The sequence below is a fragment of the Prunus mume genome, linkage group LG7 (assembly GCF_029339155.1).
Source record: "Prunus mume cultivar Tortuosa linkage group LG7, ASM2933915v1, whole genome shotgun sequence".
Lineage (NCBI taxonomy): Eukaryota > Viridiplantae > Streptophyta > Magnoliopsida > Rosales > Rosaceae > Prunus > Prunus mume.
Genome location: NC_142704.1, coordinates 7518565 through 7542403, shown reverse-complemented (window position 1 = coordinate 7542403; position 23839 = coordinate 7518565). Strand labels below are relative to the sequence as shown.

Sequence of the window (23839 nt, the reverse complement as noted above, 5' to 3'; positions counted from 1 at the left end):
TTATGGGAAGATCATTAAGCCTTGAGGCAAGAATAACGCGCCATTCCTAAATTGCTAATTACTTTCCAAAGCAAAATATCAAGACGAGTTTGGGAGGCCTTTCGAACCGGCCGGTCCATGAACATTGACATAGAGAGAAAGGACCCGGCCCAATAGACCGGGTTCAGATATCGGGCTTCCACCAATAGCTGAATACCATAAACAAATTCTTCGATAAAATTCTTTAACCAAACAGTCTAAATCTAAACCAACTTTTGTTTGTTTAAAAATAAATTAATTAGTGGAGAAACTGGACGACCAAAGTTGTAAGCATTGAAACCAGACTCATTGACAGCCCAACATCAACAGGATGATTGTCGTTTGAAGATCCATGTCCATGTGAAGAAGAATATATACCACCTTTCAGTAGGCACATGAGTGCTTTGAATATAAATTATATTCATCTCATTTCCATCTGTTGCTTGCTCTCCTAATTCTAAATGCAAAATTACAGCACCTGGATTTGTATGCAAATGTTCCCTACACATATCCGGTTGGACCTCGTCATCATCATCGCCTTCCTTCTGGCCTCAGGTCGAAAAACAAAGAAATAAAGAAAGAGCAGGAACAATAAAAGAATATATGGAAGGCAATTTTTTTGTACAGGGACCAGATCATATAATCAATCAACTAACTTGTCCTCCACAGACTATACAATATGATGGTGCTATGACTGCAAAACTTCCATGTTCTTTCCTAGATTCTCAAGATGGGGGTCATGAATACCACAACTACTATCTCATGCTGCAACACTGAGGCCGTCCCAGCCGTTTCAATTTGTCCCACATGCAGATCATCTGTCTCGGAGACTGGTAATGGGCTGTATAATAATCTTCTATGCACCCGAACTGGCAGAACTTCAAGCTGTGCATGTACTCTACTGGTCTTGAAGTGTTGAATTTCTCAACCCACATTCCCATGCTTACATCTTCCATCTTAAACAACTGCAAAAAGCTCAAAGTGTTTATAATCAACTTAAGCATGCCATCCATCACAGTATAGTGTGTGTGTGTGTGAGAGAGAGAGAAAGAGACAGAGACAGAGACAGAGAGACACAGAATGCATGTAATGTTTCTTACCCTTAATTTACGTCTCTCAAACTCGGATACTATGAATTTTGCAATGTCTGATGACAAAATGTAACCTGGTCCATTTGCATAAGGTGGATAGTCTTCTTCTGGCCACTCCTGAAACCAGAAAACAGTGAACAAATGGCCATGAATATTAACATCAAAAGTGCATCAATACATATAGAAGACCGGGGTGGGTTTGCAATTATTCACTACACAGTATAAGGTCTCAGAAACAGTAAGTTCGTTCATACCTCATATGTCACAGCCCATTTTCCATAGCGTAGAGGCTTGTGGTAGTAATTTATGTTCCCTACATACAAGCTCCTACCCTCTGGTACTTTATGTGCTTCTTTGATAACGGCATCCACCCTAACAAACGTGTCATCATCACACTTCATAATGTACTTAGCAGACATTGTACGAACCTGAAACAGAAGAGACACCATTATTAATAAAATTATTGCGAGGAGAATGATCAACAATATCACATCTTCATTTATGCGTTTACTCCACAACTCACCCCATATTCGCAGATGGCAACAGTTTTCAAGACAACCAAGTCATAGTTATCCATGTAAGGCACTATAACAATATCACCAAAAAACTCTGCTTCTTTCTTTAGCTCGATATTCACCTCCCCTTTAGCATGCTGTCCCCATATATCAACAAAAAGATTGAGAATCTAACACTGAAAAATTGTACATCAACCAACCACAAAATATTCAAGGGCCTTTATTGCTATCACTTACCAGTGCTACAAAGAAACGAGCTACTACTTTTGATGATTGGACAAGACTGTGCCGCATCCAAGACTTCCTTACTGCCATCCTCTCAGCAAAATGGTTGCCTGCAGAAAGGATACCAATGAAAAGTTCAACACCCCCCTCAGAAAGAGGTGGGGCACGCCATCTGGTTGACATCTCAAGATGCTTCTGTGGAGCAAAACTAGGATGGGATGAGGGCAAAGACGCAGCAAATACAGAGTGCAGATCAACATCCCCACTCAGAGACAGCCCAGTGGCATCCTCAAGAGAAAATCCCTGTAAAAAAAATATAACAAAATCTTAGCAAAAAATCCCATTAATCATCATGAGGTCAAGAGGAAGTAGAATATTACTCACACTATGATAAGGAAAAGAGGCGATATGCCTCCCATCGACATTAATATGATAACCTTCCAAACCAGCGCTAAGAGTTAAAACAAACAATTTCTCCTCTGCAAATGAGTATGGCCAGTCAACAGGCACCTTTTTAGTTCTGCCTACCAGCCTGCTCAACCACCATGTTGCCTTGGACTCCACTGAGCGACTGTCATCATCACGAATCCATTTCTCACACTTCACCTGACCATCAACTAAAACCAGTCTCTACAGAATTACTCAATTTGGCGGTGGCACATGAAAGATGAATGAACTCAAGGACGGGCAAAATTGCTAAGAATCACAACGATAGAAACAAGAAAAATGAGGCAAAAAACCAAAAAAGGAAAATCTTTTAATTTTCATGTTGTTCTCTGGAGCATATTATCAATAAGCAGTTATTCACTATGCTCATAACAACTGAAACACAATTTGATTTTTAATACCCGCATGCTGAACATTAAGCTGGCATAACCACTCCACACTCTTAAGCAAGACTTTTATATTGCCTTTTGGCAGTAGCTTAGCTACAATGTTCTAATTCCAAGGCATGCTAAAAACTCAAACAACAACTAATGCACTAAACCCACTTCCTTTTCCCTAACCAAACAATATACAAAATTTACTAATGCCTTGATTCTCAGACAACCATGCAATATAAACGAAAACAGAGCAATTCATAGCATCCATACCTAACATAACCAACTTCAACTTTATAATAATCACTTACCAGTTTCATCATCAGCCTTTGATTTCCAGCCCTCGCAGCGAAGAGCCGAGCCCCACTGCATCCTATAACAAGTGTTGAGTTCAATTACAGGCTTTCCACTCCAATCCCCTTTCAACCTTGGATTGAAATGCAAAAGCCTTGGTGGCTCCTCACCCTCCACAGTCTTCAACCCCAACAACTCCAACTTGAACTGGGAAACCATCACCGACTCTCCGTCATTCACGAGCGCTATATTGGGCTGAGCCTCCTGGTGCGCCGCCTTGGGCCTCCCCACCAGCGTTATGTGCGAGCCCAATGTTAGCCCACACGGCAGCACCATGACCCTTCCCTGGGCCGAAAACTCCGACCCGGATAACGAAATCGAATGCCGGCACGATTCTGATCTGTTCTCGACCTTTCTGGCCTCAATTCGGACCTTCCCAGCCTGCAACTCTTCCCAGAACTTCCTCCCCACTTCCCAAGCAACCTTGGCCGGCTTATAAAGCTGGGAATCGAATGTTTTCGGGTCGAATACTAAACCCGAGACGATATTAGACTCGCTGGGTCGACTCTGAGTCGGCTGGTACGAGTTTTGTGAAACTTGTTCGAGAGGTCGACTTGGGGCGTCTTTTTCTTCAACGGCTTCCTTGCTCTGGAGCCTGCTGGGTCGAGACAAGGGGTCCTGAGAGATGATACTGAACCCAGTTCTCAACACAAAGGGGATTTCCACTGTGACTAACAGTAGGTACAGAAGACCAATAGCAATCAGAATCTGAACCGATCTTTGCCTGGTTAGAGAGAAGAAGGTGCCGAATCTGTCCAATTTGGCCCTCCTCATCCCCAATGTTATAAAACTCAAAAACCCTACAATTTACGAGCAAGCAAACTGCTTTCCAACGGGCAGAGCAAAAAAACAGATTTTGAATTCTGGGTTTTGCGAAAAAATGAGTCTTTGATTCAAATTCAAGAGTTAGTTAGAGAACCAGAGGGACGGGTCAGCAAACTTGCAACACAGACGCGTAACGAAAGAGTTAAGGAAGAAGTAGTAAGAGGAGGAGGTGTTTGGGTGATTTTGATTTCCAGGTCGGTGGCGTTTTAGCTTTTTCCTGGAAGATCAGAAACAAGTTTTTTTTTTCTTTTTTCTTTTTTGTTTCTGTCGTTCTCCAATGGAAACTTGAAAACAAAAAGTGGTGCTCCGGTTTAAAACGGAATTGTGATTGAAATTGAAATTTGAAGAGACGTTTTTTCGATGCGAAGCGAAAATTATTAAATAATTATTTGTGTGCGGTGGTGGGGTTGGGATCTGCTGGTAATCAACACTACCCGCCACTTCGCCGGTGAGTCCGAGGCAGAACTCTGGACAGCAAACACACAGTAAACCCTAAAGTTACCCTATATAGTTTACTAGAGTATTTATCCACAATCAAAGGAGTGTTGGCAAAAAAATCTATAACGAAAGGAGTAATTTGTTAATTAAGATATTGATTATGCAAATTATACCTAAATTATATCTAAATCATTTATCCATTTTGAGTGTATTAATCTCAAACTCCTTCAATAAAATAAAATAAAATCACAAAACCTTGTATCACTAACAAGAATATTTATTTACCAATTCAATTAGTTGGCACCTTGTTTTAGGGTTTAGGGATAACTTTAATACAAATTTATAAATAAACCCAATTATAGACATGTATTTATAAAAAAACTCAAGGAAACACACCCAAAATCAACCCCAAAGTCCTTTTTGGGTGTGTTTATAAATGGGTTTTGAGTGTGTGTAATGATGGGTTTTGGGTGTGTTTATAAAGTGTTTTGGGTGTTGGATTTTTTTATAATTTCAACCTCCATTTTGGGTGTTTTAGTGAAACTCCCTAATTTTAAATCATGAAAGTTTTCTGTGTCAATTTTAACGATAAATACTTAGATGCAATAAGATAATATTGTTTAGATGTAAAAGTGTTATTATGCGTGTTATAAAATTGCTATTCCAGTTTTATGAAAATCTGTCTTCAATTTTACACCTAATAAAAGATAGTAAAATTTTATTTCTGAAAAAGTTAAAAGACATATCTAGATCCCTTTAGAAATAAATTTTTTTTGAATATTATTCGTTCTTTTACTCTTCTGACTGTCATCTTTCTCATCTTTATCTTTTGCCACTTTTATAATGTGCCATGCACTACCAACAATTTTTAACAGCTAAAAGTAATGAAAAGGTCACGATCAGAATTGAGGGCACAATAGAAACAAGAAGGAAAAAGGAAAAAAAGGGCCGTTAGAACAGCGTAGGAGGCTACACGAGGGTGGAAAAACAGCAAAGCAACCGTTGGGATGGTGGAGCATCTCCTTTTTATTTTAGGAAAATACTGCCCTACTCAAGTAAGTAAAAACTTCTATATTTCTATCAATATTAATGTGATAAATGTACATAAGGGTTTTCTTTTTGTGTTTTTTATAAAGAATTTTTGCGTATGTATAAAATTGTGATTCACAGAAGGAAGAGTATCTCCTTACAGGTAAGGAGGCAAATAGTATGTCCTTTATTTTACTCTCACGTGTGAGACTTTATAAATCACTATTAGATTAGATTAAACTGAATTAATTAACTATATTAATTAGCTTGTCTTTCTCATCATGATTAATGAATCTATTGGGATCTTTGTTGAAAGGTCCGCCTGTGATTTTAAACACCTCATTTTTAGGAGAAACTTTCCAAAACCAATCCCTCTGTTTTTCATCCTCCTCCTCCTAAAAATTTATAGTCCGTATTATGTAGCTGTGTTTCTATGTTGAATTTCATAGCCATTGTCAGGGTTCTTAGAAATTCATGGGATATGTCTTGCTCATATTTCAATGTCTATGAATATTGAGGATGGAAATAAAATTACCATGATTACTGATAGAAATATAACAGTCATAATATAGTCGTTACTATCGTAGAGTTATTTTATCACTAAATTCAGAGTTAACTGATGATATAGTTAAAACTAGGAAATGAGAGTGAGTTAAGTCGTCTTTGCATAACTTATTATGCTCTGATTTGTTATAAAACTTCCACTTTGATCACTTTGTTCTAAAAATTTGTTTTTTAATTAGGTATAATAAGGCCTTGATTAAGGTAAATACCAAATAGGTGCACTTTAATTAATTACCAACTGACTAGGGACGTACGGGAAATATTTGTTTCTTCAATTACACAAAAGCGATTTAGAAAAAAGTTACTTCTGTAAATGGTAAACCTATTAATTCCTAACTAACTTTTGGGAGAGGACAAGCAAGTCCCTCCAATTACACATAGAGAAGAGCACGACAAAGACTAATATGTTGAAAGCCTCCCTTTCTCGACCGGGTGGGTGCAAAGGCTTTTTGGATGAATTGAAGAGAGTGATGTCAAATGAATTGACTTGGCAAAAGGAGACATCATATACATCACTTATTTATATGCTCCTTTCTCGATCGGGTGGGTGCAAAGACTTTTTGGATAAATTAAGAGAGTGATGTCAAATGATTTGACTCGGCAAAAGGAGACATCATATACACATCACTTATTTATATGCTTTGTAGATAACGTAAAAATTAGCGATGTAAATAAGGTGCTTAATTAGGTACTTTACATTAAACTAATTCAATTCAAAACTTCACGTTGAAGTTGAAGGAGACTCCTTCAATAAAAATATGCTTAAACCATCTCATGGGTTTATAAATACACAATCTAGATACCATGTAAGTTGTAACGTTCTCTTTTTTTTTTAAGTTTCTTGGCAACCTCATGCATACCCACCACACAAGGACAACAAATGAGGTAAACTATTTCATCACATATCATATATTATGCCTTGATATTCCATGGTTCATTTCAAGTTATTTCTTGGGTTTGTTTTTTAATTTTGTCAAGTTGGAAAGTTGTTTTCATGATCCATCTCTCTCTCTCTCTCTCTCTCTCTCTCTCAAAACTTAGTTTGCACAGTTTTGATTGATCTTTACATATATATGGACTCGATCTGTGGAGAAATATATGGCATGAAATATTCAAAGATCACCAACCTTAATTTATAACCAAATGGGGTATGTCTTTTGTTTTCTTAGTCAGAGAAGTGAGAGTTAGACACGTTTCATTTAGTATAAAACTTGATGAATGATGTTATTACGCATGGACTCACGTTGGCAATTAGACAATATAGGAGTTTGAATAGAGAGAAGTAAATAAAAGGGAAGGTTTTTTTTATTTTCTATACAAATAATATTCTGCTTTAATCTAATTTAAACTACGGAGAAGGAGATTCATACTCTGATACAGAGTGGGCAGCATATCCTCTATAGTCAATTTAACTAAGTCCATATCTGCAAATAAAAGTGAAGTTAAACATGTATGTGATATTTTTTTGTCGACAAAATGATATTCTAAACTAGATTTTAAACTACTTTTATTTGTTAGAAAAAGATTTTAAACTTAGTGTAAGATAAAAGACACACGTCGCTCATAGCTCAGTCGTTAAAGTTGCCTGATGACATTTCCCGCTTCTCCTTCCAAACTTTGGAAAAAAAACAAAGAAACAAACATACTATTCTGATTTACTAGTATACAGGCCTGAAATTTGACAACGAAATGTGACATCATGACATGCGTGGATGAAATTTAACCAAGTCTGACTCACACCCCAGTTCTGTTTCTTTTTACATGTCACACCCACACGCATTATAAATTAATGCGTTGTAACAGGTCTGAGGTTGAGGCCCCCATTATTATCCAACACGAAAGTTGCACTGGATTTTTAGGCACCACTACCTTTTGTATTTTGTATTTACACCCAACTTTGATTTAAAAAAAAACCCACGAACCACTTTTATCAAGCTGACCAAAACAAAGTGGCAGGGAGGGTTCATCTGGACATATTCTTGGATCCACTGAAAATTAAATACCACTACATGAATATCTAGCTATTGAAGGTAGGGTCCTGTTAGCATCAAGGTTTCACTCGTTTAAGTGATTGTAGGTCGTTGATGTAAAAAGTGAATCTCACAACGCATCAATGGACTGATATTAGCAAAAATAAAAGCATGGGCATGATTTTCTTGCCTTTAGTCAATACCTAAGGAGCTGTAGTTTGGTGAGGAGCAATACCTGTCTCTGAAGTCTCTACTCTGGAAAGTTTGAATTTAAAATTTGAAGCTCATCATAAGGCCAAAAGCTTGTATTAGCTGTGCGCCACATGTGTCCAGGTTCTTGCTGAAAAAGAACAAAACCTGATAGTTTATAATTTCTAATCATTTTATGCTATATTGCGATTCTTGTTCTGGTGATATACGCAAATCCATTTATCTAATATTATACAGATACAACAATCTCTAAATTGAAACAATCTCTTAGCTGCTTGTTATGGGTTGGACTATTGTTCTATACACCTAATGGTATCTTTGATCATAAGTAGCTTGTCCCTTTTGGCTTTTGCTTTTAAAATTTCTTATGAAATGAGGAAAATTCAAATTCTTGGCCGACCAAAATATATGATGTATTTTCTGATTTTCATTTTGTGGGGCTCCACTTTAGGCCTCAGGTCTGATAATGACACGATAACTTTTTCACGTGACATGACAATTTTAACTTAAAATGACAAAATAGTGTTATTCGAGTTGCCACCGAGTCTTTCTACAAGCGAAAACAGGCCGGAGAACCATATGTCGGCACATGTCAATTGAGCATGGTATTACGGGCTTGCTTCATAGAATGTGTCAAAATGGGATCCATTTACAAACCCCACAAAATCAATAGGGGATTTTTAGAATAATAGATCAAAACCACCACCACTAAGGAAACGAAAAAGGGATTGAAATTCCTTTTCTTTTCTTTTAAAAATATACAAATTTTATATGATGTGGCCTCCCGTGAACCTTTGGATTGGTTTTGATGGCTTAAATTTATTTTTAAATTTTTATAAAAAGAAGAATTTGAACTTGGGTGATCATAATTTAGTCCAGCCTCTTTTTGGTTTTTAATTATTTTTAGTATTAGTATTATACAGAGGACTGAAAACGACAACATTTGAAAACTAATGTTACAGGAGCTTCTCCAAAGAAGAGAAACTCCTCCAAAAATGGGCGTATGCCACTATGAGCGGCGAGCACACGGTATTCTTTAGTAAAAGGCGAAAGAATAGTTCGCTTTGTGCTCACCGCGTGGCTGCGTGATTTCAAATGCAGCATCTCTTCCATTTTTATATCCGTTCTCCATCCGGCCTCGTTTTGTTCTTTTCCGATGTGGGACTTACTGAAAACAGAAAACTATTACTCGAGTTACTGATTGTTTTTCTTCTTCTTATATTTACATCATAAAGGATCCAATATTTCAGTGGCTGACAAGTGCATTTGACACAGAAAATTTATAAAGTACTTTGTAGGATAGATTTCTACTACCACATGCATATCACGCAAATGGTGATTATAGCTTTGTGTGTGCCGCATATGCATGTTTCAAGTTAATATCTTAATTAGTTGACCCTTCTGTTTAAAATAGGTAGTCTCATCAAACTTGTGATTAATCACAAACTAAAGCACTGGTCATTTGCTTTTACACAAAGGCAGAATAATCTAAACTATCAATTATTTATGCTTTCTTTTACTTAGATTTAATCTAAGTTGAACCAAATAATTCACCCAATTTGAACCAAGACTCAAAGGGTCTCCAGGAGCCAAGCATGTGAGGATGGAAGACAGATTTTTATTTCATATTTTCATGTCAATCCGTTAATGTGAAGATGCCATTTTGTCAGCCTCATGCTTTTCTTGCCTCCACACTTGTCATACTTTAAACCAGTACCTTTCCTCTTCTCATCTCACATCTCTCTTTCAGTAAGCATCTGCATAAGCAGAGTAAATTGAAGTTGAATCAGTTTCATCTCTCTTTATAATCAGAGACCAGTTTTGTTTATCATTTCCTTTTTGTTTTCTGCTTTCTTTGTTTTTAGGATTTTAAGTGCAATATTGGATTAACACAGATAAGATGGTGAGGCCTGCTTGTTGTGAAAAGCTGCACTTGAAAAGGGGTCTTTGGACTGAAGAGGAAGATGCGAAGATACTCGCGCATGGGTCGAAGCATGGAAATAGTAACTGGACTGCTTTTCCGAAAAAAGCAGGTTAACTTTGGTGTTCTTTTTCCTCAATTCTTTCTTGACCGGGTGGCCGGAGGATGTTGGTGGATTATATGCTACATTTCTTGGCTAATTAACTTAATGTATGAGTGTTTACAGGACTTACAAGATGTGGGAAGAGTTGCAGGCTTAGGTGGACTAATTACCTGAGGCCTAATCTCAAGCATGAGTCCTTCACACCCCATGAGGAGGAATTGATTGTCAGGCTTCATGCAACCATAGGCAGCAGGTTTGGTTTTTTCATATGCAGACTTCTAGCTATTTACAATAGTTCATCCAAAGCCTCCTTCCTTGCCTATCTTTACTGCTAATGCATCATATCACTCTTGTTTTTACTACTTAACATTGCAGCAACATTGTCCTTGTTATCCTTCTTGTACAAACATTTCATTTGATCATAGGTCTTCTACTGCTGTTTTCCATGAACTATATACTTTAGGGGGAGGAATTTGGGAAGAAAAATTCTCACTAATCTTTACTTTATGGTATCCGATCTGATCTGCATTGTCGTTGTTTCCAGTTCGTAGTTTTTCTGATTTAACCTTTGGAAAGAGAGCCTGTGAATTTTGAACAAACTAATAATTGTCAAGAAATTGTACTCAGGATAAAAAGCTAAAAGGTAGGGGCTCTTTTAGCTCCTAATTGTAGCAAGTGTGCTTATAGTCACAATACCTGAGTGACCCAACAACCTTCACTGACATGACAAAATGAGAAATTCACTTCATATCCAAAAGTCAACCCAACAGATCATATGGATTGCCAAGCAAGAAGACAAGCCCCAATCCCCAAGCCTCATTTTCTGTTGCTAATGCAAGAAACCTGATCCTCTCTCACTATTTTTTTATCATGGATTTTGTGGTGCAGGTGGCCTATAATAGCTCAGCAACTTCCTGGGAGGACAGACAAAGATGTAAAGAACTACTGGAACACTAAGCTGAAAAAGAAGCTCTCAGAAATGGGAATTGATCATGTTACTCATAAGCCCTTCTCTCAAATCTTAGCGGACTATGGAAACATCGGTGGCCTCCCGAAAGCTGGAATGAGAATGGCAATAGGTTCTCTCAACAAAGACTTGAAGAATGCAATCCTAATGAAGCCAGAATTACCATATTCATTGTCAACACATGGATTTTCCAGTATCAATAGCCATTTGATGCCAATGACAATGATACCAATCAAAAGGGAACCAATTCAAGACGGTATCTTGAGCAACGCTCAATCTAGCAACCAACCCTTTGATCTTCTTACACAGCTGCAGGCCATAAGATTGGTGACAGAGGCCTCAAACTCAACCAACCTTGAATATTCCCCTCCCAATTTGTACATTCCTGAAGGCACATTGTCATCATCACCATCATCTTCTACTTGTTCATCTGCTGCGCAAGAGCAGGCAACCCTGCAGGCCTTTAGCTGGAGCGATTTTCTCCTTGAAGACGCTTTTTTTCCAGCCTGTGATGCTCAAGAACACGAGGATAAGGCTGAGCATTCGTCGATGGACATGTTGAACCAATCGAAAGCAGCAATACCGCAAAGCCAAATTGAAGACCAAGCTGGTATGCAAAAATATAATGAAGTTGAGGCTACATCTCCATGTGACAGTTCATTTGTGGAGGCCATGGTCGCAAGAGAGAATGAGATGTTCTTGGAGTTTCCCCAACTTATGGAAGAACCATTCTACTACTGAGTTTACATTTTACTCCAGAATTTATGCCACTGTTTTTAATAAGATTTTCTATATCATTAAGCTGTGAGAATAAGAACCTGATCACAGGCCTCTCCTCTTGTTGGCACTTTATGCCTCGCGTTGTATAATGCAGCTACTTTCTTTTAACAAAAAAAAAAAGAAGAAAAAAGAAATCTATCAGAGCCTGGTTTCGATCCAGGGACCTGTGGGTTATGGGCCCACCACGCTTCCGCTGCGCCACTCTGATGTGTTGAGATTATTTTAATCCGAAATATAATTAACTAATAAGCACTGTCCACACTTTAATTAATTTTTAAAAACATTTTTCTGTTGGATTTTAAACATCTAAAATAAAATAAAATAAAAGACATCCGTAGAATTGTTTTACCCGCGTTTGCTTTATTATATAAACCCCTTATTAATTATCTTTAATAATACCCACTTTTTTTTGGTCAATTTAATAATACCCACTTAAACACTTTCCTTCTTCTTCTTCTTCTTATAAAAAATTCAACAAAAAATCAAAAGCAGAAAAGCAGAGATTGAAGCAAAATAGAACCTACAAAAATGGTGGCAATTTCGTTGTACAGAGGAAACCTTCACAGAGTCCCAGACGTACCTCGTCGATGGCTTATGCCAACCCCTAAAATTTCTCTCAAGGACTTCAAATCCCTTTTAACCCGTCGCTCTATAGCTCTCTCTCGCGTACGCTCCACCCTACCCGCCACCTCCTCTAACCCTAACCCTAACCCTTCTTTTGTTCCAGAACAGCTCAATGAAGCACCAAAGATGAACACTTTGACACACCCCAAGATTAAATTCGAAGCACCGGAGAATGTTGTTGCTGATTGCGAAGCTGGGCCTTCTGGGGTCGACAAGGATGAGAAACAATCGGACGGTGCTGATTTTACGGTGAAACCCGTTGATGGGTCCGATGCATCTCCTGCTTTTAAACCCGATTTTCCTGAGAAAGGTTCCGATGCTATGGATGTCGGTGCAAATTCACTAGCTGTGAAGGTTGAGAAAGTTGATAAAGTGGAAAACCCCAATTCTGAGGTATGCGAGAATTGCCAGTTTTATGAATGAGTAGAATTTTGATTTCGAATTGGGTATTTATGAGTTTATGTTGTTCTTACACTGAAGTATGAAATTTGGATTTGAAGTATCAATGTGTGAAGAAAGAAACGAGAGTTAGTGCCAGCTGTGATTCTTAATGCTTACCAAATCATAACAACTTAAATCTATGTACGCATTGAGAAAGCAAGTCCAAGCATTCATTTGATTTGTTGAACTATGATTACAAAATCAAGTGTTTTTTTATTGCGCAGTTTTGAGCAATATTTAGTAACTACTATTGTTTGTTTATATGATAGGCACATAACAAAGAGGATGTGTTAGATGAGAAGCAAAAAAGGAAAAGAGAAGTTGAGGAGAAGCTGCAAGTTTTGAATCAAAGGAAACATACTATAGTACAAGTCTTGAAGCAGGTAATTTTTTGGCCTCGTTATTCATTTGTGTGTATCTTTATGTTACATTGGGAAGGATCAATATGAAGGAGTTGGTTCGTGGTGTTTTACAGATGTTAAATGCCGAGGAGGAATTAAAGAGACGAAGTAGCATGCAAGGAATGGTGGTTCGCCCATCTGCATCACTTCAAGTGGATGTAACAAATGACTCCGGGTCAATGACTAGGCATGCTGCTGCTAGGTTGGGCTCGGAGGCGAATCTTGAGATGGAAGGGTGTGAAGGTGATGAGCATTCGAATCATAACTTTCATTCTCGCCATATCTTCCGGATGAACAGCACATCCCCATCTTCAGAGTCTCCTCTCAGAAGGCCAACTCATATTCAGCACAATGTGGTAATGTATTTTGGTTCCTACTACAATTTCTATGGTACCAGTGAAGTGTCTCTGCATGTTCTGATTTTGCTTTCATTTGTGTTGACTGCCATGTTGATGGTTTTATAATTGTCTTGTGAAAGCTTATAAACTAAGGATCTTTAAGTTAAGTCTGGGACTTGCAAAAGTAGTTTTCTTAATAAAAAAATAGATTCTTAAAAATATGAGGAAGTACTTTGCAATTAATGTCTCTTTGCTTTGCTATCTATTCATGAACTCATTTTCAGGTATCAAATTTTTGTGCAGGTTCCACACCCCTCTCGGGCAAGTTTGGGGGCTACTGGCAGCAGTCCATCGCGCTTTGCTCCTGCAGGGCACCAGGGGAATCCTGCAACTCTTCCCACATTATCTGTGTCAGGAACAAACTACATGGCATCCTCTCCATCCCCTGCAGCGTCTGGCGGCACTTCTGCTTTCAGAGATGCCCGGCTTCCAAGTCCGTGGAATTAGATTTGTGTTATGCACTCCCTTTGTTTACCATGGGGCTATCGGTTGATCGTGGGGATGGAATGAAGAACATTAGACAACTATGAAGCCATCCATTGCATTCACGTAGGGGATTCAAAATTCTGGTGACTTCAAGGATCAGAAGCCTGTCTCAATTGGGTTCCTTTCTTTTTTCGATCTTAGTATCTTTGTAAATTAATGAAGCTTGTCAAATTGTAACAACAACGAAAGGGGTTGTCAAATTGAGCTGTATTGAAGGCGTATGCCAACTGATAATTTTTCTGGACTTTTGTTACACTGATTCTCAAGGTTATCAAGTTCATATTCCTATCAATTCAATCGACGATCAATCAAAGTCTCCACATGAATTCTATTATTGAGTCTAGGGGATCCAACTAACTAGAAAAATCCAATAATTGGCTGTTCGATTAATGCGCTCCCCAAAAGTCATGCGACAACTATAAACAAGTAGGATTTGTAGGGTACCCACGCAAATTCTTGCCCTATGCTAAAATTGTAAGACAATATCACCCAGATGTTGCCCTAGGCTACACACTAAAGCTAAGATCATTTAGATACTTGCAGTCAACGGTCAAAACATCACAAGGTTCCCTTGTCCTCCGCCAACGGCGCACGTTAGAACAAGAAAAACAGAACCAGATCTCACCACACAAGTCCCAATCCAATGAACCCCACCACTGACCACTGACCACTGACCACACTCCTAAAACATATCAACACACATAACCTCCTCCACCTCCATTTCCATTTCCTCTGATTTATCCACCCACCACCAAACACCAAAAAAAAAACAAAAACCAGTATGGCTAACCACACCACCCAACGGCGCATTTTAGCAGCACCAGAACCAAAAGCATCCATGGATCATACCCTCAAAAAACAGACCAAGCCCTCCATTTCTCAACACCTATCTAATAACCTAGATTCTTCCTTGCCCTGTAAACCCTCTTCCATTTCCAGCAACAGCTCTAGAGTCAATACAAGTCATAGAGTTCGTACTTCACAAAGACCCAGCAGTCAACAAACACTCCCAGCTCTCACTGACACTCGTTTGCAAGCCAAAGCCATGTCAGTTTCTGCCATAATGGGTTCCTCCAAGTCTTCCATTAAATCAAATCCTCAGCCCAAATCAGTTGGTCCCAATATTGAGAAACAGAGCAAGACAACGAAGGAATTAGCTTGCAAAGACAAGTCCCAAAAATCCAGTAAAGATGTGGAAAAGAAGAAATTTGAGGAGGTGGTTGTGAAGAAGAAGAAAGAAGCTCAAGAGGGATTGGTGGGTTTTAAAGAAAAGCATGAATTTGATAATAGGAGATTGTCAGTTTCATTGAACTCAAACGGTGGCAGAAGGAGATCCCTCCGTGGCTCACAGGTTCAATTGGCAGATGTGCTTGCAAGTTATGGTGTGAAAATTGTTTCAGCTGATATGCCACCATTTATGCAGATCCATGCTGTTGAATGTGCAAGAAAGACACATGATAGCCTGGAAAAGTTCACCTCCAAGACTCTTGCTTTGACTCTCAAAAAGGTATTAACAGTTGTTATTATGAGCTTAATTATCCAGATTAGGACTTTAAACTTTGATTTGGTTGAGATTACTGGTGTGATGTGGGTTTTATGAGTTTATGACTAATTAGTGAATGGTTTGTGGGGTTGTGCAATTTTTGTGCAGGAATTTGATGGGGTATATGGGCCAGCTTGGCACTGTATTGTAGGAACCAGTTTTGGGTCTTTTGTGACACACTCTGTAAGTGGGTTTCTGTATTTCTCAATGGATCAAAAAATGTACATCCTCTTGTTTAAGACAACGGTACAAAGAGCAGACTGAACAGTTGGAAAGCTCAAGAATTTTTAGTGTAGGAAGTTCTGGAAAGCTCAAAAATAAGCTATATTCTTTCGAGCTTGTACATTGGTTAATGGTTATTGCAGGGAAAGCATAGGAGAGATGGAAATTTCTCCCCATCTTTTTGTTCATAGACATTTACTTAGTTGTAACTTGTAGGGGCTTGGTATTTGTCTAATTGAGAAATATGAAATCCCTTCTTCTGGCCCTGTAAGTCTATATGTATCAGTGTTATAAAATCATAATATAATTGTCACAATGTTCTTTTTGGTTGCTTTTCTGTGTTTTTCTTTTGGTTCTTTTCTTTTGGCTTCTTGCATCAGTGGTCATAGGAGAATGATAGGATCACCTGCATTTGAGTTTCACACCAGATAAATTGAATTTTCTCATCATCTTAGGAGTTGATATATTTCATGGACCTCATGCTACATGGTTGTTGCTTTGATTTCACCATCTAATCTAATGTGAGATGATTTGGCATTTGATCTACGCTTCAGATTCAGTGCATTATAACTTGCACCGCCTGCCTAATACTAAAGTTGCATTCTGCATTTAATCCATCAAATGATAGCATCCAAAAAGGTCATAAAATATGTCCTGTTTCCAAACTTGTATTTTATCTTTATATTATTGGTAGTTTGGTCAGAGACTCAGAGGCCCCTACAGGCTACACTCACAAACCCTTTAGGCTTGGTTTGGGGATGCCAAACTAAGCCTTAGACAGTTCTAGGACCCCCTTCCCCGAAATCAATCATTTAACTTGCTTGTAAATTGGGGCCTTCTGTTCCATCAATTAAGAACAGAGGCATACAGCGCTGATGTTGCAGCCTGTAGATAGGATTGGAAAGGCAACAAGGATGGGGTATGGGTGAGGGGTTCAATCCAACCATTAAACGTCAACATTTTCAACTTACACATGGTTGAATTGGACTCCTCACTTAAGCCCCTCACTCATATCCCCTTATTGTAGTCGAAAAAAACTTGTATAAAACGGGGATAGCATTGTAATAGCTTCTGGACCATTTTGAAAGGAATGCCACCTCTCACGCATTATCTTCACAAGCAAAGCAATTGGGAGACCATTTGTTAATTTGTGCATCTAAACAATGGGGCTTTGACTAAAACTTGGGTCCTAGCCCAAAATTCATTTATGAGGCACCTATTGCGCCATAGATTTGATCAAAGTCATCAGCATGCAACTAGGTTTGCCTCCATTGAGATGAAATTTGATCTTGATGTGGGCACATAAATTGAATAAGGGTTGAAGACTTCAAAATTCAAAGTCTTCCTATTGGCATAAAATTTCCATTTTTTATTGCACTGAAATGAAAAACGATATTTCTGCAGACAAACCCTTCAGTTGTTGGTTACATGAAGAAGGAACAATGATTGAGCAAAATAAATTGAGTGCATACACAAGCATTCTGTTAGATACTACGGCCATCACATGCAAAATGCAGAGCTTTTGTTTGACTGCATTGATAAAGTAGCCACGTATATTGCAAATGTACCAGATAATAATAAGTTCTAACAGTTCATGTACAGGTGACAGAAAAAGTTGACCTAGTAATTTCCCAAGTGAACAGGAAGTTCCTAAACAGAAAAGAAAGTTGGCATGATGGTGGTACTGTTTTCTTCTTTATTTAAGTTTATCTTTCCCCTTCCAAATTAAGAAGCCACTTCAATTTCAACCAATATCAAACAAACACTAAATCATAAGTATTTGAAAGATAATATTGATAAGAGTTCATATAATTAAGGTTTTAGTTTGAAAATCTATATTGATTTGACAATATAAAACTCACATGGTATTCATGTGTGAGTTTTTCCTCCTCCTCTTTTCTAACTTTGGTAATATAATATATATATATATGTATAACTCACTGTCCATATTCTACTATGCAAAGAGCCAAGTTTGTTGCTTCATGAAAATTTGAAGCCTTGAAGAGGTAGAGGTCTCAACTAATCATATGAGCTTGACTCCCTATCATTCCTGTAAAAGAGAGGAAGAAGGCAAAAATATCAAGTACTTTTAGAAAACCATTACACCACCTTTCTGTACCACACTATTACTATGGTAATTTTTTTATACTAATTTTGTTGTAAAAAATTGACTTTGGCTCAAATTTTGAATGGATGCAAATGACCTGTAACAGTCCTTTAATGACTAACCCAGATTGTTTAAGCTAAGGTTCTTTTTTCTTTTCTTTTCTACCAAACATCAAATCAAAACTGTTTTTCCTAGCATTTATTTCAATTTTTTGGCTCCATCTGCAACAATACATGCCATGACACAAACCCTTGATGCAAAAAATTGAAAACTTAGCAAGAGAGGCATAGAAATCGCTTTTGATGTCAGGCAGGTGCAAATATATGAAGTGGACCATGATAATGAAATGGGGTCATTAACCCTATTTCCAAATCCATGATAATGAGGCACGTTTTGATATCCAAATTAGGAATAGGAGGCTCCAAGAGGGAGTTAGTCTCTCTCACAAACCCATCAATGACACAATGGCAAGTCAACTTTTGCTTTGCATTGGGCAAGATTCTAAGATAGAGGGCACATGATGAGGTTGGCAAAAACTATCTTGGGCATAATCTCAAACACACTTTCTCTAGTGTAACTATAATTGCTTAGCTGAGTATCATTTTTCTGCTCAGCAAGTTAGGCAGTGACAAATAAGAAAGGGGGGGTTAGGCAGTGATGGTGCTCTAAAGCTATTTTAGCTATGAAAAATAGGCAAAAAAGGAAAAAAGCTTTCTCCACAACATAAAATTATTTGAAATTAATTTGGAGGGTTTGTATTGTTCACTATAACAACCCACCAAGCCTTGTTTCCACCCAAATTTTTATCTCTGGACAGAATAAGATGCCAATTGAAAATTCTCTCACATGAACAGTAACTTTAACAAAATGCATGTGGCATGAACTATTCCATATGATTTTTTTTTTTTTTGGGGTCCCATACAGTGTACTTGCTATCTAGGCACTATTCTAAATTGTGTCATTTTTATTTACATGGAATTTGACATGTTAAGTCATTAGGGCCGTTAATCAATTACATATGTAATGTAAATGGTTAATAAAAAGAAAACCGAACACAAAATTTCATATGTAAGGATAAATACTCCGAAACAGTTAAAGTTTGTAACTATGTGATTGGCTGAGAAACTATATAATTTGAATTAGAGATGTGTGCTAGTATTATACGTATATGGGTTTGGACTCTTTGACCCCACCTTGTTTCTAATAATGTAATGGTTAGGCACTTGATCCCATACCTTGTTAGATCAACCAATTAAGCAACACTTACAGGAAATTAAACAAATAAAAAAAACCAGGAAAATGCTGTTGGGCACGTGTCTCTTACAGAAGAGCGGGTACATTAATATGCCGACGGTAGCTTTCCTGGATAAATCTGTATCCCCTCCTCGGATAAAATAACCCACTTGCCAAACTTGCCGCTTCTCTCTCTCTCTGAAAAGGCTACAGCTTTCACTGTCCCGTGGTTAGAAAGCACAGTGGGCGCAATGCGCACTACTCTCTCTCCCAGTCCAGCCAAAGGATCACACTCTGCTTCTCTCTGCCCCCACACTTCCTCCCTTTCTCTCTCTAACTTTCATCATCATCCATTAATGCCTCTCTCTCTCTCTCTCTCTCTCTCTAAAGACCAAATCTTTCTCTCTCTAAATAACTTGTTAAATAACCCATCAGCTCACTAAATCCCTCATTCACTGCCACAAGCTCTTCAGAAGCTCGTACACACACTTAACACTCTCTCTCTCTCTCTCTCTCTCTCTTTATTGGTAGCTCAAGTTTCGGATTCGGATTCGAGGTCGGGTCGAATGAATTCGGGCTTTTGAGAAAATGGATCCTCCACTGATTAACGAGTCTTCCTTCTCAGCAGCTAACCCATCAGCGTACAGCCTGGCAGAGATTTGGCCCTTCAGCGGTGAACCTGGTGGAAGTGGTAGCGGGTTGGGTCTCCGAATGGGTAGTTTGGGTGGGCTTGGAGACAGCTCCGTGAACAGAGATGGGTCGTTGGAGGAATCGACCGTGACTGAGCAAAGCGGTGGCGGTGGTGGAAGAAAGAGAAGGGATGTGAGCTCTGAGGACGAGTCTTCTAAGCTGGTTTCCACTAGTAGTGCCAGTGGCTTGGTTCGTATTTCACTCTTTTATGTGAAATTTGATTGCTTGGCTCAATTTTGAGTTTGGTTTATGAGAAAATGGAGCAAATTAGTACTAAAGCAATGAATTTTGATGCGTGAGTCTGTTTTCTTTAGCTGAATTGAGGCAAATGGATCAAAGTAATAAGAAATGGAATAAAAATTAAGCGCGGGTCTTTATATTTTAACTTAATTTAGTGAATATTTTGTTAGCAAATAATTGAGGGAAGTAGTGAATTTGTGTAATTATGATTGTGCTATTTAAGCTATCTATAAAGAATCACTATTGGTTGTTCTTGTATAACCTTTGTTTCCCCTGTAATTTAGAAGTGATATTGTGAGTATTAATGCATCCAAGCATGGTGTGATGTGTTATCTTTAGCGAGTTAAGCTGTATTAGACTAGATATGGATTGAGGCTCTAATTGGTGTTGGTGTCTTATATGTTGTTTACTTGAATCTTAAATTTCTCTTTTGATGTTTAATTTTTAACTTTTTCTGTTTGTTTCAAACAGAAAGATTCCAGTGGAAAACGGATGAAACTAGCAAGATCTCAAAATGAAAATGGTGGTTCGAAAGTTGAAGTTGAAGAAAGTTCAGCAGCTGGTGACAACAAGCCAGCTGAACAAAGCACTAAACCTTCAGAGCCACCTAAGCAAGATTTTATCCATGTGAGGGCACGAAGGGGACAAGCTACTGACAGCCACAGTCTAGCAGAGAGGGTAATGTACTTTTGGTCCTTTTTGAATTTGCAATATTAGTATCTAGAACATCAAACAAATTTTTCATGCTCTTTATGGAGTTCTCTAGATCTTGATATGGAATATGTTTTATATAATGAACCTATTCCGTTTTATCTTTGACATGTTTGGTAAATCAGTTTTGATCCTTTCACTATTGAAACATGCCGCATACCATGCTCATTTTGGCAGGCTAGGAGAGAAAAGATCAGCGAGAGGATGAAACTTCTCCAAGATTTGGTTCCTGGATGTAATAAGGTAGTGTATGTTGTTTGGTTGGTTTTATGTCATTCATATTACTTAGCATGTGTAGGTAGTATGTTCTACATAGTTTAGCATAGGGAATCTTTGTTATGTAATTTGTTGTTTCTGATTTCTTTACTAGATTAATTGTGAACATGTCCTGGTAATTATCTAGCATGTTCCCCTTACTTATGTTGTACTTTTCTTCTGAAAAGGTTATTGGGAAAGCACTCGTCCTTGATGAAATTATTAATTACATTCAATCACTGCAGCACCAGGTTGAGGTATATATTCCATCTGACTCTAATCTAGTGCACTTGGTGACATGGTTTTCCTTTAAACTGTTAAACCTGAATCTGTACTTTGTTAATTGGATTCTGTAGTTCCTTTCAATGAAGCTTGAAGCAGTCAATTCAAGGATGAACATGAATCCCACCATTGAAGCCTTTCCTTCGAAAGATGTAAGTCTGGTGTACTTTTATTACCTTCATAAAAGCCATTGACTCTCTGTTTGGAATTATTTTTCGATATAATCTTAGAGATGCATTATTATTTCTGGTTCAATAGTTTTTTCAAAGACCCTGCTGCTTTTTTAGATTGTAAACCCTTTGTCTGGGGATTCTTTTTTGTACAACCCTTCAATCTCAGAGATACATCAAGGAATGTAAATGTCTGTCAACCAAGTAGTCTTGGTAAATAATATCTAACTTCACTGGCAGTAAAATTTAGTCCAAGAGTGCAATTTCATTCAACTCCTAGGACTGTTCTTGTTGTAAACTTGGCTGTTGGGCATCACAGTTATGCTACTGATTCCTCAAGATTGGTATTTGGGCATTTCTATGCCATTTTGAAGGGAATAAGCAGACAACAAGGCACCTTCTAAGCTAATTGTTTTCTATAATCTAGCCCTTACTATATTCATGATGAAGATTCCAGGGTATCTCTTCTAAACTCCATGATGACATTTTTTTTAATTTTTTATTTTTGAATAGAGACATTTTTATTCAAATTTGAAAGGATAAAAAACAAGGACATTTAGAACACAGACAAAAAGAAAAAACACTAGCCGGTGAAACAGACACAAAGCCACTCAACACAGAAGTAAAACAACCAAACATAAGACAACCCCTTAAGATACTACAGCCAGCAGATTGTGCATAATTGTAGGATAGGATATATCCTTAAAAGCAAGGGAAGTTGATGCCCAAAGGTCAGCCCAAAACTTCACTCTATCCCGTAAGTCTACCACTCCCACTCCCTTATAATCCTCGAAGATTCTCCTGTTACGTTCCAGCCGTAGGTTCCAGACCACTGCCTGCATCAGGCTGCCCCAGAGAATTTTAGCTTTCTTTCCCCTTCCCAAAGCATCAAATCCGATGGAAAAAAGTTCAAAGCAGCCTTCCGGTATTACCCACACCGTGTTAACTTCCTTCAGTAACATCTCCCACAACTTTAGAGAGAAAGGGCAATGAAGGAGGAGATGGTCCATGCTCTCCCCTGCCTTATTACATAGAGGCTAAGGCACGTATAGGGGCAGTGTCTCTGTAGTGTATCACCTGTATTTAGTTTTCCCAACACCGCTTGCCACACAAAGATCTTAACTTTCGGAGGAGTCTTGGCCTGATAATAACAACATTTTCTTAGTTTTTGATGTCCCTTGGAGTGTAAAGTGCTTGGTTGCATTCCTTTTCTATCATCACCATCACCATGGCTTTTATCCTTGTCTATATTCTCATCCGTTCAACTCTTATTTGGTGTATGTGTTTGACATGCTGATTACATTGTGTATCTTTTCTCCTAAAGATAGTGTGACCTCATTAGTTCTTGTGGAGGATGTTTCTGTCACAGTTAGTGTACTAATGTAGGTGCTGCAGTAAGATTGTGAACTCATTGGTTTACCGTCCCACGAAGAGAAATATTTTTGGATGCTGCAATAATTTATACTGTTTCATAGGTTCACTAGGTTATTTCCGTTAAACTGAGACTCTTTAAATGCACGGAAAGACAGTTCTGTTTAGGTATATGCTATGTGATCTTACCAATTGACCTGGTGTTTCAGCTTGGTGCACAGCCATTTGATGGTGCAGGATTGCTATTTGGCTCGCACACACCAAGGGAGTATTCCCAAGGCTCACATCCCGAGTGGCTACATATGCAGGTCGGCAGTAGTTTCGAAAGAGCAACGTAAATTCAGGGGATAATTCTTCAAGTCATAATTGGTGGGCTTGTGATTAGGTTCTACATCTGGTGTAGAAATGCGTTTGCTAAATGTATGATCATTCTTATTGTTGTAATAGGATATTAGTTGTAGGAATGCATCTAATCTTCGCATGTATCATCTGACTAGATATACTTTGTTGTACGAGTAGTAGTACCCAGAAAATATCTTAAGTGGCGTAGTTAAAATGTGTAACAGAAGGATTAGTAATTGTCCTTGCCAGAATTTATATATATAAAATATCTGATTATTTTTACATAATATTACTCCGTCTCACGAATATGTATGGACCGGCTATGACATAATTGAATCAATTTACTTTTCACTTTCTATCATGTTTTAATGTTGTTAATTATAATTTTATATCTTGAAAAGTCAAAAGAAAAAGAAAAGAAGAAAAATCTTCCACCCCTTTTCTTCCCTTCCTTTTCAGCCCCTTCTCCTCCCTCCAGAGCCAAGGCTTCAT

General features: G+C 38.1%; 5 protein-coding genes and 2 non-coding genes across 11 annotated transcripts; 4 read left to right on the top strand and 3 right to left on the bottom strand.

Moving 5' to 3' along the window:
• Positions 1–379: 379 nt before the first annotated feature.
• On the bottom strand, positions 380–4209 carry LOC103338259 (Galactosyltransferase family protein). Its single transcript, XM_008241448.2, has 7 exons — positions 2982–4209; positions 2234–2466; positions 1862–2152; positions 1633–1761; positions 1364–1537; positions 1119–1226; positions 380–983 (listed from the first exon to the last, which is right to left on the bottom strand). The coding sequence occupies exons 1-7, from the start codon at positions 3796–3798 to the stop codon at positions 774–776; spliced, it is 1962 nt and encodes a 653-aa protein (XP_008239670.2). The 5' UTR covers positions 3799–4209; the 3' UTR covers positions 380–773.
• Positions 4210–9024: 4815 nt separating this feature from the next.
• Positions 9025–9143, bottom strand: LOC148915355 (U5 spliceosomal RNA). The gene has a single exon (XR_016122390.1). It is a non-coding gene; the product is annotated as a U5 spliceosomal RNA (small nuclear RNA).
• LOC103338260 (transcription factor MYB35) lies at positions 9061–11965 on the top strand. Of its 5 annotated transcripts, none has more exons than XM_008241449.3 (4): positions 9061–9809; positions 9926–10093; positions 10208–10337; positions 10973–11965. In XM_008241449.3, the coding sequence occupies exons 2-4, from the start codon at positions 9961–9963 to the stop codon at positions 11790–11792; spliced, it is 1083 nt and encodes a 360-aa protein (XP_008239671.2). In that variant the 5' UTR covers positions 9061–9809; positions 9926–9960; the 3' UTR covers positions 11793–11965. The 5 variants fall into 5 exon arrangements, with proteins under 5 accessions (XP_008239671.2, XP_088897557.1, XP_088897556.1 ...); XM_089041431.1 differs by having other exon boundaries at positions 9412–9773; positions 9956–10093; XM_089041430.1 differs by having other exon boundaries at positions 9456–9474; positions 9956–10093.
• Positions 11966–11967: 2 nt separating this feature from the next.
• TRNAM-CAU (transfer RNA methionine (anticodon CAU)) lies at positions 11968–12039 on the bottom strand. The gene has a single exon. It is a non-coding gene; the product is annotated as a tRNA-Met (tRNA).
• Positions 12040–12251: 212 nt separating this feature from the next.
• Positions 12252–14434, top strand: LOC103338261 (tRNA (Ile)-lysidine synthase). Its single transcript, XM_008241451.2, has 4 exons — positions 12252–12848; positions 13166–13279; positions 13372–13653; positions 13939–14434. The coding sequence occupies exons 1-4, from the start codon at positions 12360–12362 to the stop codon at positions 14140–14142; spliced, it is 1089 nt and encodes a 362-aa protein (XP_008239673.2). The 5' UTR covers positions 12252–12359; the 3' UTR covers positions 14143–14434.
• A 443-nt stretch (positions 14435–14877) lies between these two features.
• LOC103338262 (uncharacterized) lies at positions 14878–16276 on the top strand. Its single transcript, XM_008241453.2, has 2 exons — positions 14878–15688; positions 15833–16276. Exons 1-2 carry the CDS (start codon positions 14963–14965, stop codon positions 15986–15988), a joined length of 882 nt encoding a protein of 293 aa, XP_008239675.2. The 5' UTR covers positions 14878–14962; the 3' UTR covers positions 15989–16276.
• A 3246-nt stretch (positions 16277–19522) lies between these two features.
• LOC103338263 (basic helix-loop-helix (bHLH) DNA-binding superfamily protein) lies at positions 19523–23634 on the top strand. Its single transcript, XM_008241454.2, has 6 exons — positions 19523–20165; positions 20688–20894; positions 21105–21170; positions 21371–21439; positions 21539–21616; positions 23215–23634. The coding sequence occupies exons 1-6, from the start codon at positions 19875–19877 to the stop codon at positions 23341–23343; spliced, it is 840 nt and encodes a 279-aa protein (XP_008239676.2). The 5' UTR covers positions 19523–19874; the 3' UTR covers positions 23344–23634.
• Positions 23635–23839: the final 205 nt, after the last annotated feature.